The 19,052-nt window shown below is 35.5% G+C and overlaps 1 protein-coding gene and 1 non-coding gene across 7 annotated transcripts in view; one reads left to right on the top strand and one right to left on the bottom strand.

Annotated features, from left to right (window-relative positions):
* Tmem19 (transmembrane protein 19) overlaps nucleotides 1–19,052 on the bottom strand; it is a 53,752-nt gene that overhangs the window by 14,880 nt on the left and 19,820 nt on the right. For 4 of the 6 annotated variants that reach the window (XM_019206551.1, XM_019206550.2, XM_019206547.2 and 1 more), the window contains 3 exons: nucleotides 18,663–18,813; nucleotides 16,585–16,698; nucleotides 3,552–3,689 (listed from right to left, as the gene is read on the bottom strand). In XM_019206551.1, the coding sequence (XP_019062096.1) occupies nucleotides 3,552–3,689; nucleotides 16,585–16,698; nucleotides 18,663–18,792 (382 nt within the window). In that variant the 5' untranslated portion in view covers nucleotides 18,793–18,813. Of the gene's footprint in view, nucleotides 1–3,551; nucleotides 3,690–16,584; nucleotides 16,699–18,662; nucleotides 18,814–18,902; nucleotides 19,032–19,052 lie in introns of those variants that run through there. The other 2 variants (XM_019206549.2, XM_019206548.1) reach the window with 2 other exon arrangements.
* On the top strand, nucleotides 6,500–6,606 carry LOC117286247. Its single transcript, XR_004517366.1, has one exon. It is a non-coding gene; the product is annotated as a U6 spliceosomal RNA (small nuclear RNA).

Raw genomic sequence — 19,052 nt, 5'->3', positions numbered from 1 at the left:
ACAAGAGAGGAAATTATAAAGATCAGAGCAGAAATCAATGCAATGAAAACTAAGAGAATGATACAAAAAAATCAATGAATAAAAGAGTTGGCTTTTTGAAAGAATAAATAAAATCAATAAACCCTTAGCCAACCTTGTCAAAAAAAAAAAAAAGGAAAGAAAAGGCTCAGATACATGCAATTAGGAATGTAAAAGGTGAAGTCACAACAGATCCAACAGAAATCCAGAGGATCATCAATACCTCCTTTGAGAACCTGTACTCTAATAAAATAGAAAACAGAAGGAAAGGACACGTTTCTAGATACATAGGAATTACCAAAGTTGAATGAAGAAGATTAAAAATTCTAAACATGTGAGATAGGAAGAAAAGGGCTAAATGTGTAGGGAAAGTGTGAAGGATAGGGGAAAGGCAAAAAGGGAAAAGAAAAAAATATGAGAAAATGAAAAAATGAAAATAAAGTGTTTGTAAATGGGGAGGGGAGGGGGGTGAAGGGAGGGCAGGGACAAGGGGAAAAAATGAGAACCAAGACCTGTCATGTAAAGGTACAAGATCCCAATAATGAATGTAACTGGTCTGTATACCTAAAATGTACCAATAAACTCAATGAGGAGAAAAAAATTCTAAACATCCTAATTATAATCAGTGAAATTAAAAACGTAATTAAAAATTTACCAACAAAGAAAAGCCCAGGTCCTCAAGGCTTCACTGCTGAATTCTACAAGACATTTAGAGAAGAACTACTGCCACCACTCTTTAAACTTTTCAATGAAATTGAAAGGGAAGCAATACTTCCAAATTCATTTCTGGAAGCAAGTATTTCTTTGATTTCACAACCAGGGAAAGACCCAACTAAAAAAGAGGACTACAGGCCAATCTCTCTAATGAACACAGATGCAAAAATCCTTCATAAGATAGTGGCAAACAGAACATAGAGGGTCATCAAGAAGATCATACACCCTGACCAAGTCAGATTTATTCCAGGGATGCAAAGATGGCTCAACATATGTAAAACAATACATGTAATACACTGTATTAACAGAGTAAAGGACAAAAACCATATGATCATCTCAATAGATGCAGAAAAAATCATTTGAAAAAATTCAACACCCATTCATGATAAAAACCCAGCAGCAAATTGGAACAGATGGTCTTTATCTCAATTTGATAAAGGCTATCTATGAAAAACCAACAGGCAGTATCATATTAAATGGCCAAAAACTGAAAACCTTCATGCTAAAATCAGGAACAAGACAAGGATATCCACTGTTACCACTCTTGTTCAAGACAGCTCTGCAAACATTAGCCACAGCAATTAGACATGAGAAAGAAATTAAAGCAATAAAGATAGAAAAGGAAAAAGTTAAACTGACATTATTTGCTGACGATATGATACTCCACATAGAAAATCCAAAAGTCAAAAGACTTCTAGACTTAATTGACACCTTCAGCAGAGTAGCTGGATACAAGATCAACACTCAAAAATCAATAGCCTCCTTGTACACAAATAACAGACTCACTGAAAGAGAAATAATTCCTTTCACAATAGCATCCCAAAAAATGAAATATCTAGGAATCAGTCTAACAAAGGAAGCAAAAGATCTCTACACTGAAAACTACAGCACTCTGAAAAAAGAGATCAAAGGGGATAGAAGAAAATGGAAAGATATCCCCTGTTCCTGGATAGGAAGAATCAACATAGTGAAAATGGCCATACTACAAAAACTGCTATACAGATTCAATGCAATCCCGATTGAAATTCCAACAGTGTATTTCATAGAACTAGAAAAATAATCCAAAAATTCATTTGGAACAAGAAGAGACATGACAGGGCGTATCACAATTCCCAACTTGAAACTAGTCTATAAAACCACTGTGATAAAAACAGCATGGTACCGGCAAAGAAAGAGACCTATGGATCAGTGGAATAGATGAGAAGATGCAGAAACAATTCCAGACATACTCAGCTACGTCATCTTTGACAAAGGAGCCAACCATCCTCAGTGGAGGAAAGACAGCCTCTTCAATAAACTGTGTGGGAAAAACTGTGCTTCAACCTGCCAAAGATTTAAAACTAGAGCTGTATTTTTCACCACACACTAAACTAAAATCGAAGTGGATTAAAGATCTAAATATTAAAATAGAAACACTAAACTTGTTAGAAGAGAAGTCACGCAGAACTCTTGAAGACATTGGCATAGGAAAAGACCTTATGGACAAATCCTCAGTAATACAGGAACTAGCAGAAAGAATCAACAACTGGGATCTCATCTCATTAAAAAGCTTCTGCACTGCAAGAGAAACCAACAGAGCTAAGAGATAACTTACAATGTGGGAAAACATTTTTTCAAACTGTTCCTCAGACAAAGGTCAAATATCTAGAATACATAAAGAACTCAAAAAAGTAAGACCCCCAAATATAAAGACCTAATTCAAAAATGGGCATCTGAAAGGAACAGACATTTCTCAGACAAAGAAAACAGCAAATAAATGTATGAAAAAATGTTCTATATCACTGGTCATTTGAGAGATGCAGATGAAAATGACACTGAGATTTCACCTCACCCCAGAAAGAATGGCTGCTATCAAGAAATCAAACAATAACAAATTTTGGCAGGGTTGTGTGGAGAAAGGAACCCTTCTCCATTGTTGGTGGGAGTGTACAATGGTGCAACCACTTTGGAAATCAATATGGAGATACCTCAAAGAACTAGGATTAGAGGTTCCATTTGACCCAGCTATCCCTCTACTGGGAATCTTTCTAAAAGAATTAAAAGAATCATACCACAGTGATATATGCACACCCATATTTATAGAGGCACAGTTTATTACAGCTAAAAGTTGAAACAGCCCAATTGCCCATCAATTGGAGACTGGATAAAGATATGGTTTTTCTGTAAAATGTAGTACTACCCAGCCATAAAGAATAAGAAACTAGTCATACATAGGAAAATGGATGCATAGTGAGACCATACTCTTAAGTGAAATAAACAGGACACACGTGTAAATATCAAATAGTTTCTCTGATATGAAAAACTAAAAGTGTAAGATCCAAATTGTATAACTGATAATGTGAAATAGGAAGAAAAGGGCTAATGGTTTAGGGGAAATGGGAAGGGTAGGGGAAAAGAAATAAGGGAAAAGAAAAAAAATATGAGAAAAGGAAAAAATGGAAACAAAGTCTCTGTAAATAAGCAAGGTTAGAGGGGGTGAAGGGAGGGCAGGGGTATTGGGGAAAAAATGAGAACCAAGATACATCATGTAAAGGTAGAAGATCCCAATGATGAATGTAACTGTACCGTCTACTTAAAAAGTATCAATAGACTTAATGGAAAAAAAAATTTAGAATAATGAATGATAGATTCTAGTGCTTCAAAAATTCTGTTCATTTCCTATTGTGGTGAAATAAATGGTAGACTATATTAGGCCACTGGGTAATTCTCAAATCAAATTTACCTGCTTTAGCAGTCTAAACAACATGTTTTGATTAAAAGCTTATGATAGTATGAAGCAGTTTACCATTTTGAGCGATGACAAACGTAATTAATCTTACCTTCTCTATATTCTGAATCGATATGCTTCTTTGCTTGTCCCTTCCATTTAGTGAGTTTTGAAGAAGAAAGAAAGAACATCAGCAAAGAGGTAAAAAAGCTGAAATTTGCAATGGTTAGGATGAATCCAACCACTATCCCTGTAAGAAACATATAAAAATTGAATTAAAATTAATCTCTACACGAATGGTTGAAAAATTGTATTTGTCATGGATTTTTCACATTATATGTGTAATGCACATTTTCAATGCATTTGTGTTTGTTATTACCAAGCAGTATAATGAATGTCAAATTTACTGAGCTGACAAAAACTTTTTAGATATTTCAAATGCTATGTGAATGTTAGATACTATTTTAGACATTTTTTATAATTAAGTTGGATAACTGAATAGTAGTGATTATTAAACAATATATATTAGGGGCTGGGGACTAGCTCAGTGGCATTGCACCTGCCTCATAAATTGGAAATTGGATAACTGAATAGTAGTGATTATTAAACAATATATATTAGGGGCTGGGGATTAGCTCAGTGGCATTGCACCTGCCTCACAAGCCTAAGGTTTTGAGTTTGATCCTAGAACCAAAAAACAAAAAACCAAAAAACCAATTGTATTATACACTGACTAGGAGAATCAAACTAACCATAGTCTTGTGTAGAGAATGAGATTATAGTTTTTCGAGTTTTATACTACCTTTTTAATACCTTTTACATTTTCCACCTATAGTCTGGAATTTTTTTCCATCTTCAAAAGGGAATTTAAAAGCAGAGAAGGTTTTTATGCATTCCAAAGAACTTTCACAAGCTCTCTTGCCGAGCTTGATGATCTATGGTAAAATGGTAGAGACAGTTTTTCTCAGCTAAATTTTCTGTAGAAATCCAGGAAAATAATCTGAATTTGAAGCACAACTTCAAATGGGAATGTTCTCTGAGTGTGCTTTTAGATTTTTCAACTCTCCTCTGTCTGTTTAGATTTTGTTCAGGAAAACAAAAAATGGAGCATTCTTTTTTTTTCCCTGTACCAGGAATCAAACTCAGGACCTTGTGCTTGCTAGGTAGGCTTGGGGCCACTGAGCTACATCTCTGGCCCTGGGGCATTCATTTTTTGAAGGGTGATCAATTTTAATGAAGGCTTATAAAACTTGCCATTAAATCAAGAAATAAAGCCAGTGTAGTGATGTACACCTGTAATCCCTGCATTTGGGAGGCAGAGGAAGATTGTGGCAAGTTCAAGACCAGCCTGAACTACATAGTGAGTTTAAGACCAGCTTGAACTATATAGCAAGACTCTGTCTCAAAAAGCCCTCCCCACAAACGAGGAAATACAAAAAAGGACTTTATACTACATGATAGTAAAGAGAGAAAAAAAAGCAAAGATGCACTCTTGCTCTCATAGCAATATGGAAAGAGACCTCTGAAATGAACAGCTAAGACAGGTGAACAGGCTTGAAACTTAACTTGTTGTGGGTTGTGTAGAAAAGTTAATAAATCCCCACTCTAGATAACTGCATACGAAAATGTAAACATTTCCTGGAACTTAAAAAAAAAATCATCCAGATAATCCTTAACCTTTTGTAACAGAATTTTAAAATGTTCTTGTGAACAAAATTTAGTGTTAAAGTAAATGTCTTTAGTTGCACTGTTAAGGCTGCCATGTCTTGAATTGGTTCAAAATGTTTACTTTTTGGCCATTTGTGGAAGCGTTAGTAGCCCACGCTGGCCTCAAACTTGTAGCAATTCTCCTGCCTCAGCCTCCCAAGTGCTGAGATTACAGGCATGTGCCACCATGCCTGGCTCAAAGTGTCTTTTACTGTAATAAATTTAAAAAAAATTTAAACATTCACTATATTTTGATTGCCCCTTGTATTTATCACAATGGTTAGTTAATACTACAAAAAATGAATTAGAATAAAAATATAAAAAGTTTAGAAATTCATCGATTGAAAATGACAAAACCCAGAAAAGGCAAGTCTTTGAACACTCAGTATACACAAAATTCAATCCCAGTGACCTCAAGAAGTTAAATAGGATGTGACTGCCCAAGACCATCTTTTTTTTAAAATTTTTTTCAGCTTTAATTAAGTTTATTGGTACATTTTAGGGATACAGTACAGTTACATTCATTGTTGGGATCTTGTACCTCTACATGACAAGTCTTGATTCTCATTTTTTCCCCTTACCTCTGCCCTCCCTTCACCCCCTCCTCCCCTCCCCATCTACAAACACTTTATTTTCATCTTTTCATTCTCTCACATTTTTTTCTTTTCCCTTTTTACGCTTCCCCTACCCATCCCACCTTTCCTACACCTTTAGCTCCTTTCTTCCCATTTCTAAATGTCAGTAATCTTATTAGAATCTTATGCATTGCTGCAGATTATTCACACCAGGGAAACTATTTGGTATCCAAGACCATCTTTAATTGAAGAAAGAATGTGTTAACAGACAGAGGTAGTCTCTTTTAGTGTGAATCATTTCTACAAGGCTTTTTTTCTTTTGTGGCATTGTCATTTTGGAGAATATAATCACCCATTTTTAAAAAATAGAGTGCTTGATGTTTCATTGTTAAACAGAAGGTATACATTCCTGCCCCAGGTAATACAAGGGTGATGGTGTGTCCTTCTCAGAGCAACACATCTGGAAGCACTTGATGGCCATCTTCATGTCACTGGCCATACATATATATTGGTACCGGGGATGGAACTCAGGCCCTTGTGCTTGTGAAGCAGGCAGCGGAACCACGGAGCCAAATCCCTGGCCCATCACTGGCAATATTAATTTGCTTACTCAGTGTCAAGGTATTGCATAATTTTCCCAAAAGTAAGTTAAGCTTTTCCTTTAGTTTTTTTTTTTTGGTGCCAGGGACTGCACTTGGGCCTTTGCACTTGCGAGGTGGCAGAACCACTGAACCAAATCCCCTGCCCAGCTCTTTTCCTTTAGAGTAAGATGCTACCTGTGCTTGCTTTGGCAGCACATGTTCAAAAATTGGAATGATACAGAGGAGATTAGCACAGCTTCTGCGCAAGGATGACACGCAAATTCGTGAAGCCATTTATATTTTTTAAAAAAGATGCTATCCGTGGGAAATATTTTGAAACTGTGCAAATATTTTACCTCTCATCAAAAAGTTTCCCCTAGATTTAATATTTAATTATGATCCAATCATAACTGGATCCAATCTCTATAGCTGATTTTTCAACTGTATCATTCTTGTACTATCAAATAGCTCTTGGCATTCTAGTGTAAGCAAGATTGATCTTCCCTAGTTTTAAAGAAAATTATTATTAGTATGGTCTCATGAATTCCAATTTTTTTCTAATAATTTATATTACTGTACTTAATTTGTGGTGCTTAGATTGTCCCAGAAGTGGTCAGTAGGAGTCCCCTTTAAGCTGGCTACTGTCATCTTGTGGTGAGATCTCATTTTTTAAAAAAACCATTTCCTCCTTTTCTGGCATAAATAGATATTTCAGACTCATCTCAAACCTACTTCTACTCACCTCTGGAAGCAGACATTTCTCTCAGTAGCTCTTGTTCATTTTAATATGTAGTAGGTATTAAAAACCAAGATCTAGACTCAGGGTACTGAGCTATCTTTCATTTTTGAACAGGACAAATAAATATATGTACAAATACAAGCACATACATAAAAATGTGCACGTATACATGCATATATTTTAGAAATTATATATCCCTCACTGATTCTTGTCTTCCCTCATCCCATCTTGGTATTTAATTTTCCATACTAAGTTTTTCATACTAAGGACCGTGGCTCCCCCAAACACTGACAAATCCATTCAACTACTCAATCCTTTATTATATCTTCAAGTGTCTTAAAATTGCTTTACCCAAACTACAACAAAAAACCCTACTATAAACAGTTCAGTGTTTGTTTGAAATTATTTCCTCTCTTCAGTCTAAGACTAAGAATGCATAGTTAAAAACTGTGCTGGGTTCACATGGTACTCCCTTTTCCCTGCTTTAGAGTATCCATTCGAAATGCAACTAGTTTCATTGTAGTATACTACCAATTTTACATTCTCCTATTTCTTACCCTTATCAATACAATTTTATTTTTAATTCATTTTATTTATACAACATAAAAGTCAAACATACAAAAAGGGTGTATTTGGAGAAATGTTACTTTGTCCCATTCCTCTATTTCCCCAGCTTTTGTAAACACATTGTTTTATTTTTTAAGCACAAGCAAATTTATACTTATTTTTAACTTTTTCCTTTTCTTTTTCACCCAAAGAGTAGATTTGCTTTTGACAATTTTATGATCCTTAAGGGATACACTGTGTTAATTTGCCAAGAAACACCAAAAAATTGGCATTCTGCTTTATAAGTTGATCTCTACCAAGTTTGCCTCAATCTGAACTTGAAAGAGCTGTCAGTTTGAGGGTCTGAAAAAACAAATCTAACTTTAGGCCAATATGGTTGAGAATCATTTTCCTAGTATGTGATAACCACAGCAAATACTATTTTCTTACATGATCCAGTCAGGCTGTCTGATGTTATTTCTAGTTTTCTTTCTTCTTTTCTTCTCTTCTTCCTCGCCCTCCCCTTCCTTCTTCTTCTTCTTTTTATGTTGGGGATTGAACCTAGGGCCCTGAACCTGCTATGCATGTACTTTACCGCTGAGTTACATCCCCAGCCCCCTAGTTTTTCTATTTTAATTGTATAGTACCACAAAATGTTCCAACCCTGACTTACTCTATGATTGACTGTTTCTGTTCTGTGTATCTTGATGATAAATATATTTAGTTTTGGTAAAGGAAGAATTTTGTTAAATAATGCACAAAATATAACTCTACTAAATAACAAAGTAGATATTGAATAATACAATGATAAAAAATAATACTTTATACTTAATAATGAATTATTAAATAAATACAAGTTTGTTAAATAAGAGAATAAGGAACTAGGTTCCTATTTCCATAATAACCTACCCCATTGCTTAGCTCAGGTTTAAGTATCAGAACTGAGACAACTATTCAGTTTCTTCCAAAGATGCTCAATTACCAAGCACTTTACTTTAGTGCATTCTAATAGAGACTACAAGATACAGGATAGTATGAAATAAATCAATAATAAAATGTTTTGTTTCTGGAGTTGGACAGTCTGGAGTTCACATTTTAGCTCTCCCACTTACCTCTGCATGAGTTGATTCCTTAAGAATCAATTAATTTTATTTTTTCACTTTCATTTCCATTACTGTTTGAAGTGCACAATGATTACATTCATCATGGGAATTGGTACATATATATAACATATCTTAATTGTTGTTTCATTGAAGATTTAATTTTGCATTGGTTAAATAAGAATAATAATTGTTATGTCACTGGTTTACTATAAAAAGTTATGAGGTAATTCTTGTAATATGCTTACTATACTACCCAAGAAATAGGAGGTCTTTAACAAATGTTAATGTCAGTGGTTGTAACAGCAGCAATAGTTCCACTGTCAAAAGCTCAACAACAATGATAATGATAAATGTTATATCCTTACTATTTAACTGTAAGTTTTTCCAACTGACTTTTTGTTTGTTTGTTTGTTTTAGATGGGGTCTTACTATGTTTGTAGTTCAGGTTTGTCTCAAACTCATGGCAATCATCCTGCCTCAGCCTCCCCAGTGCTAGGATTATAGGTAGGTGCCACTGTGCCCAGCTCAACTAATTTTTAAAACATTACAATAGAACAAAGTTAAATGAAAGTATCTCCCAAACTATTAACAGCTTATTCCCATCTTTAAACTCAGTTTAAAAAGTGTTTTCCTAAAACAATCTACATCAAGATTTTATAAAATGCAAATCTATATCCTTTTTACTCAAATCACCTTAAAATACCTACATGAAGTTGACAACTTTAGACTGAGCAAATGAATTAAAGAATATATGTCTTTAAAAAATGATTTGTTCATGCAGTATAAAACACCTTGAAAGTTTTGACAAATCCTAACTATATCTGTCTGAAGTTTTAGACAAGTAACTGCTATCTCCTGCTCATGTCTAGTTCACCTTCTCACCACATTTCATGAATCTCTATCAATGATAAGGGATTCATATATATGAAAACAGAGTGCTACAAAGAGCTTGAAAACCTAAGGATGACACTGTTTTCTTTCTGAGCCTAAGGCAGGTAAATTCTGTACGTAACAGATGCCATGTGGAATAGTAAAACAACACCATTTATAAATGTCGGGTAGTGGCAGTTAGACCCAAAACTCCTGTTAAGGTGACCTGAGTAATCTCTGGAAGCAGAGAAGGGAAAGTAGGACTGAAATTGCATAACTATCTAATAAATCTAATCTATTATTTCATATATAATCTGCCCAATGCAAAACTGTGGGAATCAAAAGATTAGTCTCAAAATGCAGAAAATGAAGGTCAGAAGCAAAACAGGTTAGCAGATTAGTTGTACACCACCCAAGGGAGAGGACCCTTTGACCTGTGGACTTAACATTACTATTTCTCAGACTTTGTACTTACCAAACATCTTCTAATTATAATCTTGCCTTTGCACTCGGCCTGAAGCCAAGAATAGGGCATGTCTGAACAGTAATGCTTATATTCCAGTCTGACTCGTTGTTTTACCTTTTATCAGATTAATAAAGTGACATTCTGGTTCAGGTGTCAATTCCTTGAGACAATAAGCAACACTGATTCAGTTTTCTTGGCTCTGATCAACTCTGGCTACCTGATAAGAGTGAGGTTTTTACTTTAGAAAGACTAAACACCAGACCTTAACTACAGTTGACTGAAAAAAGGTAAGGCCACCTTTGTGAGACCATCAAAAGCTCACCACTGGCCATTCTTGCCACCTTACCTTGCTGTGAACGTCCCCTGCAATTACAGTATTTCCTTCTGAGGTGGAGGGATCAGATGGATCCAAACTTATCTTATTATGGGTCTTCTGATGCAAAAATGTAAGGTCTATGGCATATAATTTTAATTAATTTATTCACGGTTAAATTTCTAAGTGACCAGAACAATGATTAGCATACACAGAACCTTCACTAAATATCTGTTGAAAATGAAAAAATGGTAAACAGTTAAGTCCTGGCATTTGCAGTTATATTTAAATTTGACAAGTCAAAGCTTAATAAAAAACTGTCCATGTTTACAAGTTTGAGAAAAAATTTTCAGTAACTAGACAAAGCTATGTTAAAAAGGGACAGGATACTTTTTTTGGAGTGAATTACCTGAACAGTGCTTTACAGCTTACAACTACACACCACATCATGCGATCCTCTCCTAATTCCAGGAACACTCTCTCTCCAGAAGACCAGGGCTTTCTGCTTCAGTCTGAACCTTAAGTACTGCCCCACCTCACCCCCTTGTTCTAGCAATACTGACATATGTGCTTCTATATCACGACAGACTCTAAAACCCTGGATTGTCAAGAAAAGTTTTTTAGTCTGATTCATTAATCCCATGAACACCAAAAGCATAATATTGCAGATCTTGGTAAAATTATGACTGTAAATAGTGGTGCTGGAGTTTTGCTCAAGATAGTTTTGGAAACATTAGCCACAGCAATTAGACATGAGAAAGAAATTAAAGCAATAAAGATAGGAAGGGAAGAAGTTATACTGTCATTATTTGTCGACGATATGATATTCCACATAGAAGACCCAAAAAACTCTTTAAAAAGACTTCTAGATTTAACTGACACCTACAGGAGAGTAGCTGGATACAAGATCAACACTCAAAAATCAATAGCCTTCTTGTACACAAATAACAGACTCACTGAAAGAGAAATAATTCCTTTCACAATAGCATCCCAAAAAATGAAATATCTAGGAATCAGTCTAACAAAGGAAGCAAAAGATCTCTACACTGAAAACTACAGCACTCTGAAAAAAGAGATCAAAGGGGATAGAAGAAAATGGAAAGATATCCCCTGTTCCTGGATAGGAAGAATCAACATAGTGAAAATGGCCATACTACAAAAACTGCTATACAGATTCAATGCAATCCCGATTGAAATTCCAACAGTGTATTTCATAGAACTAGAAAAATAATCCAAAAATTCATTTGGAACAAGAAGAGACATGACAGGGCGTATCACAATTCCCAACTTGAAACTAGTCTATAAAACCACTGTGATAAAAACAGCATGGTACTGGCAAAGAAAGAGACCTATGGATCAGTGGAATAGATGAGAAGATGCAGAAACAATTCCAGACATACTCAGCTACGTCATCTTTGACAAAGGAGCCAACCATCCTCAGTGGAGGAAAGACAGCCTCTTCAATAAACTGTGTGGGAAAAACCCTGCTTCAACCTGCCAAAGATTTAAAACTAGACCTGTATTTTTCACCACACACTAAACTAAAATCGAAGTGGATTAAAGATCTAAATATTAAAATAGAAACACTAAACTTGTTAGAAGAGAAGTCACGCAGAACTCTTGAAGACATTGGCATAGGAAAAGACCTTATGGACAAATCCTCAGTAATACAGGAACTAGCAGAAAGAATCAACAACTGGGATCTCATCTCATTAAAAAGCTTCTGCACTGCAAGAGAAACCAACAGAGCTAAGAGATAACCTACAATGTGGGAAAACATTTTTTCAAACTGTTCCTCAGACAAAGGTCTATAAAGACCTACTTCAAAATTGGCATCTGAAATGATCAGACATTTCTCAGACAGAGAAGTAAAAGCAGCAAATAAATATATGAAAAAATGTTCCACATCACTGGTCATTTGAGAGATGCAGATGAAAACAACACTGAGATTCTGCCTCACCCCGGAAAGAATGGCTGCCATTAAGAAATCAATCAATAACAAATGCAGGCAGAGTTGTGGGGAGAAAGGAACCCTTCTCCATTGTTGGTGCAAACAACTTTGTAGAATGGTGCAACCACTTTGGAAATCAATATGGAGATACTTCAAAGAACTAGGATTAGAGGTTCCATTTGACCCAACTATCCCTCTGCTGGGAGTCTTTCTAAAAGAATTAAAAGAATCATACCACAGTGATATACGCACACCCATGTTTAATAGAGGCACAGTTTGAAATGGTCAAAACTTGAAACTGCCCAATCGCCCATCAATTGGAGACTGGATAAAGAAGATGTGTGTGTGTGTGTGTGTGTGTGTGTGTGTGTGTGCGTGCGCGTGCGCGTGCTTAAATAAAATGGAATACTACTCAGACATAAAGAACAAGAAACTAGTCATTCATTGGAAAATGGATGCATATTGAGGCCATATTCAAGTGAAAGAAACAGGACACACGTGTAAATACCGAATAATTTCTCCGGTGTGAAAAACTAAAAGTGTAAATAAGGTTCAAATTGTATGATTGATGATGGAAGAAGAGGGCTAAGCGAGTCGAGAAGTAGGAAGGGTAGGGGAAAGGAAAAAGGAAAAGAAAAAAATATGAGAAAAGGAAAATATGGAGACAAAGTCTTTGTAAATAGGGAAGGTGAAGGAGGTGAAGGGACAGCAGGGGAATGGGGAAAAAATAAGAACCAAGGCCTGTCATGTAAAGGTACAAGATCCCAGTGATAAATGTAACTGTACTGTATACCTAAAAACTACCAATAAACAATGAAAAAAAATAGTGGTGGAAGAGAAACAATAATAGTAACTGACACTGATAGAATATAGGGGTGAGCTACTGTGCTAAGCATTTAACATGGATGATGATTCACAATAACTCAATGCTATCCTCATTACGCCTTCTCATTTTATGGAGGGAAAAAATTACAACACCCAGAGCCTAAGAGTCATACTCTCATCATACTCCCAACTCTTATACTTTGAATCATCAATGTATATTCTTTTTTGTTTGTTTGTTTGTTTTGAGACAGGGTCTCACTATGTAGTTGAGATTGACCTGGAACTCACTATAGCCCAGGCTGGTCTTGAACTCACAACGATCTTCCTGTCTCAGCCTCCCAAGTACTGGGATTACAGGTGTGCACCACCACGCCTGGCTAATAATGTATATCCTTATTGATTTTTTATTTTTATTTTTTCCGTTTTTGAGACAGAGTCTCACCATGTACTCCAGGTTGGCCTTGAATTTACAGCAATCTTCCTGCCTCAGCCTCCTGAGTGCTGGATTACAGGAGTATACCATCACCACACCTAGCTCCATTTTCCTATTCTTAAGGAAAGAAAAGTCCCAAACAATATTTCATAGAATCAAACAATTAGGAAAACAGTCAAGGTTTTAAAATTCATGTTAATTTTCTATGCACCTATTTTTGGCTAGCACTGTTCAAAGAAACATAAGACATAGAAACACAAGATATACTCAGTCCTTGAAATTTCATAATTTAGTAGCTATCATTTATTCTCAATTGGATCAAATAGTAATTCTAGTACCAGAAATGTTTGTTGTTGTTACACAGGGTCTCACTGTGTAGCTTAGGCTGGCCTTGAACTCACATCAATCTTTCTGCTCATCTTCTCAAGTGCTGGGAATACAGGTGTGCGCCACCACCAGGCCTGGACAGAATACTTTTTAGAAACATATATATTACATTTTTGCTACCCAACTTTAGAACTTTCGCTGGTTTTCTCGAGTGCACTTGATAATTTCTATCTGTTAGGGCTGGCAGCAAAACAATGGCTTTATCAGGTTTGAATACTATTCAATATGAATAACTCAGTACTAAGAAGCCTTGAACCACATAGCCTTTCGGAGTGGGAATACTTCACTTAATTTCACTCTATGCGAGATAATTTTAATTTTCTGCAACATTCATTGTCACCCCGGCCCAGTACTCTCTCTTGAACCTCTCTCCATACTTCTCCATTAAGGAGATGATAACAAGAATTTACAGTGAAGAGGCAGGTTGAGGGTCATATGAGCAAGACAGAGATAGGGAGAAAAAAAAAACAATGCTTGTGACAATGTCAAAATGGCAGTAATTCGCATAGAAAAATATGGTTGAGATAAATGATTAATCACTAACAGTGAATCTTCATATAGTGCTCATCATATATTATATAGATGTGTTTTCACATGTTCTCTTGTTTGAGCCTCATCAAAAACCTCATAAGATGTTACTATTGAGGGGCTAGGGATTTAGTTCAGTGGTTCCATTGCCTACCTTGTAAGCACAAGGTTCCGAGTCTGATCCCCAGTACAAAAAAAAAAAGTTACTATTGAATCATAAGAAATAAAAAAAGTGAGGCTACCAAAAGTCAGGTGACTCACCAAAGTTACATCAATTATAGGCAGCAGGGCTAGGTTTCAAAGATATATATCTTTTAACTGAAAATCAAGATAAGAGAGGAGTAGATGCACAAGGACTATGGGGCAAGAAAAGAAACAACAGCAGGAAAGAAAAGTACAGAAATAAAAAAAAAAGGAGAAACAAGGAGAATATACATGGGAACCAAAGGAAGACGGAATTAGCATGATGCTGACAACTCTGCCCAGTAATATTTAGCACACAATACAATAAATGTTGGCTATGTGTGCAGAGAACCAAGAACTTTAGGGTAATTATACATTCAATTCTCATTATAAACCTCAGAATAAAATCAGGAATACACATAGGTTTTGTGGGGCCTGAAGCTTCTATAATTTTGGTGATCTCTTTATCAAAGAAACAGTACAAAAATATGTTTTAGCTTGGTAAAATTTTAAAACTATAGGACCATGAGAGCACATTGCTAGAGCTCTAAGGCCTTGGAAGTGAGGGGCCCTATTTTAAGCTTCATTTATTTAACATATCTTTCTCTAAGTTAGATATTGAAAACTCTATTATCTGTGATTAGAAGACACATAAAGAAGTTAACTCAACTGTCCCAGAGCCATAACTATCAGGATTAATAATGCCCGATTCTAGCACTCCTTCTTTACCAATCATACTATTTGCTGCCTTGAAAGTCTAATCTAGTTCATAAAACTTGAGAAATACCTTCTGTATGTAAATATAGAAGAGACCATTTATTTATAGTGCATTAGGGGGCTAAAGATCAGTAGCATCTTGTAGACTGGGTAGGTAACTTCAAGACCTGCCAGCTCTAAATAAGTCTTATCCTATAGAAATCTCATCCTAGAGGAAGCAATTAGGGGAATCTTCTAACCTGGGTCCTTTTAACATTGGTAGGATAGGAAAGTTCCCATGTCAGATCAGATCATGCCACTCCTCTGACCTGAAGCAGAAAGCTCCCACCTACTTTAAAATAAAAAAATCCATACTATATGCCCTAATGTAACCTGGCATTTGCCTATTTCTTCAACTTTATATCTCATTATTTTCCTCTTTCTTCCTATTTTCCAGTCAAATGATCTGTCTTCTCACTCAAGGAAGCTAGGGCCAGGGCCAGGACTATCTATGCCAGGGCTCATGTGTTTGTTTTTCTGTCAGCCTGGAACATGCTTCTCTCATACTCCTTCAGGACTCAGCTCCAAATTATATCCTTAGAGGAAAGCATCTTATGTGTATCTATAAAAGAATGCCCTATATCATCCACCATACACATTTTATATTTTAATTTTTCCCACAAACTCCACCATTATTTGAACACTTCTACAGATTTTATTTACGTGTTATGTGTTACCTAATGAACCACTTTCCATAAGAACTGTTCACAGCCATAGCCCTTATTTCTAGTGGGACAAATAAGTGCTCAGTAAATATTTGCCCAACTTAGTTCTGAAAAATTAATCTAGAATACTAGGTTTGAGCTGCTCTGTTTGAGACTATGACTAGCAATTTCCAAGAGTTATTCTTCCAACTATTTCCCTATTTTACACATTAAAGGAATGCTTCAATGTTTTTTTCTAGCAGGAGACTAGTAATCCACATCAAGGAGAAAAATAATGAAGGTCCTTAAAATTATCCTACTTTACATCACTTACAAAGTTATATTTGTATGGTTTACTAAAAGTGTATGTTTGTTCCAGAAATTCTGACAAAATAGAAATGCTGAGCAATGCCATACTGCATCAATGTCTAAAATATATAACATTCCATCTTATATATTCAGAATTTAGAAAACATTTGTTTAAATTATAAAAGCAAATACTTACATAGGTACTTTAAGATTCAAAATAAAAACATACCTCCTAACGCTCCACTGTGATCTAGACTTTTCTTTTTAAAGCCATTATAGGAGATCAAAACAGGAACAACAACAGAAAACAGCCAACGCCAAGGAGAAATAGGCTGTATGTTACCTGAAAAATTGTAAAAGTAGAAAGCAAACTGTGTTATGTCTACATAGATTTGTCTTGGCAGTAAGCTTTGGTAACTGCATTCTGGATTAAAATGTTGTTATAAGTACAGAAACTAAGATGTAGTCATACAAATAAAATATATACATTAAGACTTGTACATTTTCAGAAGGGCAGTCTTACTGGAGAATGGTCAATTACATACAAGTTTTGAGAACCACTTATAGCTATTTATGATAATGGGTACCTCAAACATGAATATTTTGATATGTGAAATGAATCTCTGGTTCCTCAGCTTTTAAAAGGCATGTATTAAATGTCAGGGACTACACAGAACCAAGTTTTCTTAACAGGATCTAATTAGTCCTCTGCCTTTTGGCGAGATTATTTAAACAAGCATCTTTCCGACAAGCTATAAGTCTGACTCAATAGCTAGAAATTAATTTTTCCAAAAGTTGTATCCAGTTTACCTATATCTTATTTCACCAGAATACTGCTTTCAAAGAATTTGATCCAATATTTAAAGATTAGGAGATTTCATATAATTTTTTAGTTTTAAAACTGGAATCTCTGCCCTATGTGGCAGAATTAATTGAAGTTGAAAAGAGGCCACCTCCTTAACATGGTTTATGGCTTTCGCATTTAAAATTTCTACCACCCCCAATAGACTGCTAACATTAAAACTGAGTAATCTCTTTATGATAAAATAAAACATGAACTAATGCTCAGGCCCAAGTTTCTACAAAAAACAGGAAAGTAAAAGAAGAGGGCCAAACAATCCCAAAAGTAGGAAACAGCCTATTTTTGGACATGAAAACTATTGTTTCATGTCTAATATGCAGACACTTCTATAGCTTCATTCATTTGCAGTAAGTTCCTGGCCCAAGGAGGATACATCAATTTAGAAATTCCCACTTATTTTATTTGTCTAGATAAGAATCTTCCCCTTTTTCCTCCTCTCAAACCTTCACCTCCTACTGTGCATCATTATGAATGAATAGCTATGAAGAACTTCTATATCCTGAAGAACATATTTCTGATTATTCATCCATCTCTTCACAAAAAGACTTTGTTCTGATGGCAATCATTATATTATCATTTTTAAGAACTCACTTTCTCACTTTCCTTTCCACTGTTTTCTCTCTTGTGAGCTGTCCACTATTCTGTCTTTGTAGGAGTACCAAGGAAGTTTATGTATAGATATGTCCATGCTGAGTTCCAAATATTCTATATTTATGCTTCAGATTTTAAAAGGAATCTTGATTTGTGTACATGCTGGAGATCAAACCCAGGGTCTTGAGCATGGTAGGCAAATATTCTACCACTGAGCTAAATGCCCAGCCTTGTTTTGTTGTTTTTCTTGGTACTGGAGATTGTATCTACGGTCTTAGCACTGAGCTATATTCCAAGCCTCTTTTTAGTTTTTCACTTTGAGATAGGGAGTCGCTAATTTGTCCAGGTTGGACTCAAATTTGCAATTCTCCTGCCTCAGTCGCCCAAAGTACTAGAGTACAGGCATGCACCACCAAGCCCGGTTTAATTGACTGTCTAAACTGCAGACAAAACCTTAAAAATTTCCAAATGAAAACATTATACCGTCTTTTAACTTTTTATTAATTTGATGGAATACATGAAACTGACAAACTACATTATCAAGATTCTTATTCAAATTTAAAAGTATCACTGAAATCACCTCAAAAAAACCATGTTTTACATTGCTTATTTTTCACCAAGTAGACAAAATAATTACTTGGAACTTATATAAAGACACCTGGAGAAAAGTATAACCAGTATTATCACAACAAGCATTTACTAAAGACTAAAACGTTCATGGCACTGTTTATATTATCAAGTGACTAAATTAAGGCTGTGGAAGGAAAGATAACCATAACCTTACGAAAGATAGGAGTTTTGGATCAGTTTTAAGTTCTGATTATGGGAAGACAACCTAGAACATTTGTACTTACCGTAATAAGTGCTAGCAGTCATTGACATAATCCAGAAAACTAAGGAAATGCAAATGATCAAGCTTAATATTACTATATTAGTAATCATCTTTACGTATATTTTGTATATATTGTCGTCAAAATCTGTCATGGAAAACAAGGATATGAGCACCTGAAGGAAAGAAAGATAGGATTTCTCAAAGAAAGTCATTTAAATTGCCAACAAAGCACTTGCTTAGAGACAAACATAAATGCCAACACCTTCCGCCCATCGAACATAAGAAAAATCAATATAAACTCAAACTCCTTACGGAGACCGATCCTCTCGCAGCCAGGGTCCGCACACTTTTCGCTCAGAGACCAGGGCCGCGAAAGGGAAGCGAGGCAGCCAATCTGGGCCGGGCTGGGGAG

This window comes from Fukomys damarensis, unplaced genomic scaffold (assembly GCF_012274545.1).
Source record: "Fukomys damarensis isolate Sample0158 unplaced genomic scaffold, DMR_v1.0_HiC HiC_scaffold_15, whole genome shotgun sequence".
In the NCBI taxonomy this organism is placed as follows: Eukaryota; Metazoa; Chordata; class Mammalia; order Rodentia; family Bathyergidae; genus Fukomys; species Fukomys damarensis.
This window is presented reverse-complemented; position numbering and strand designations above follow the sequence as displayed.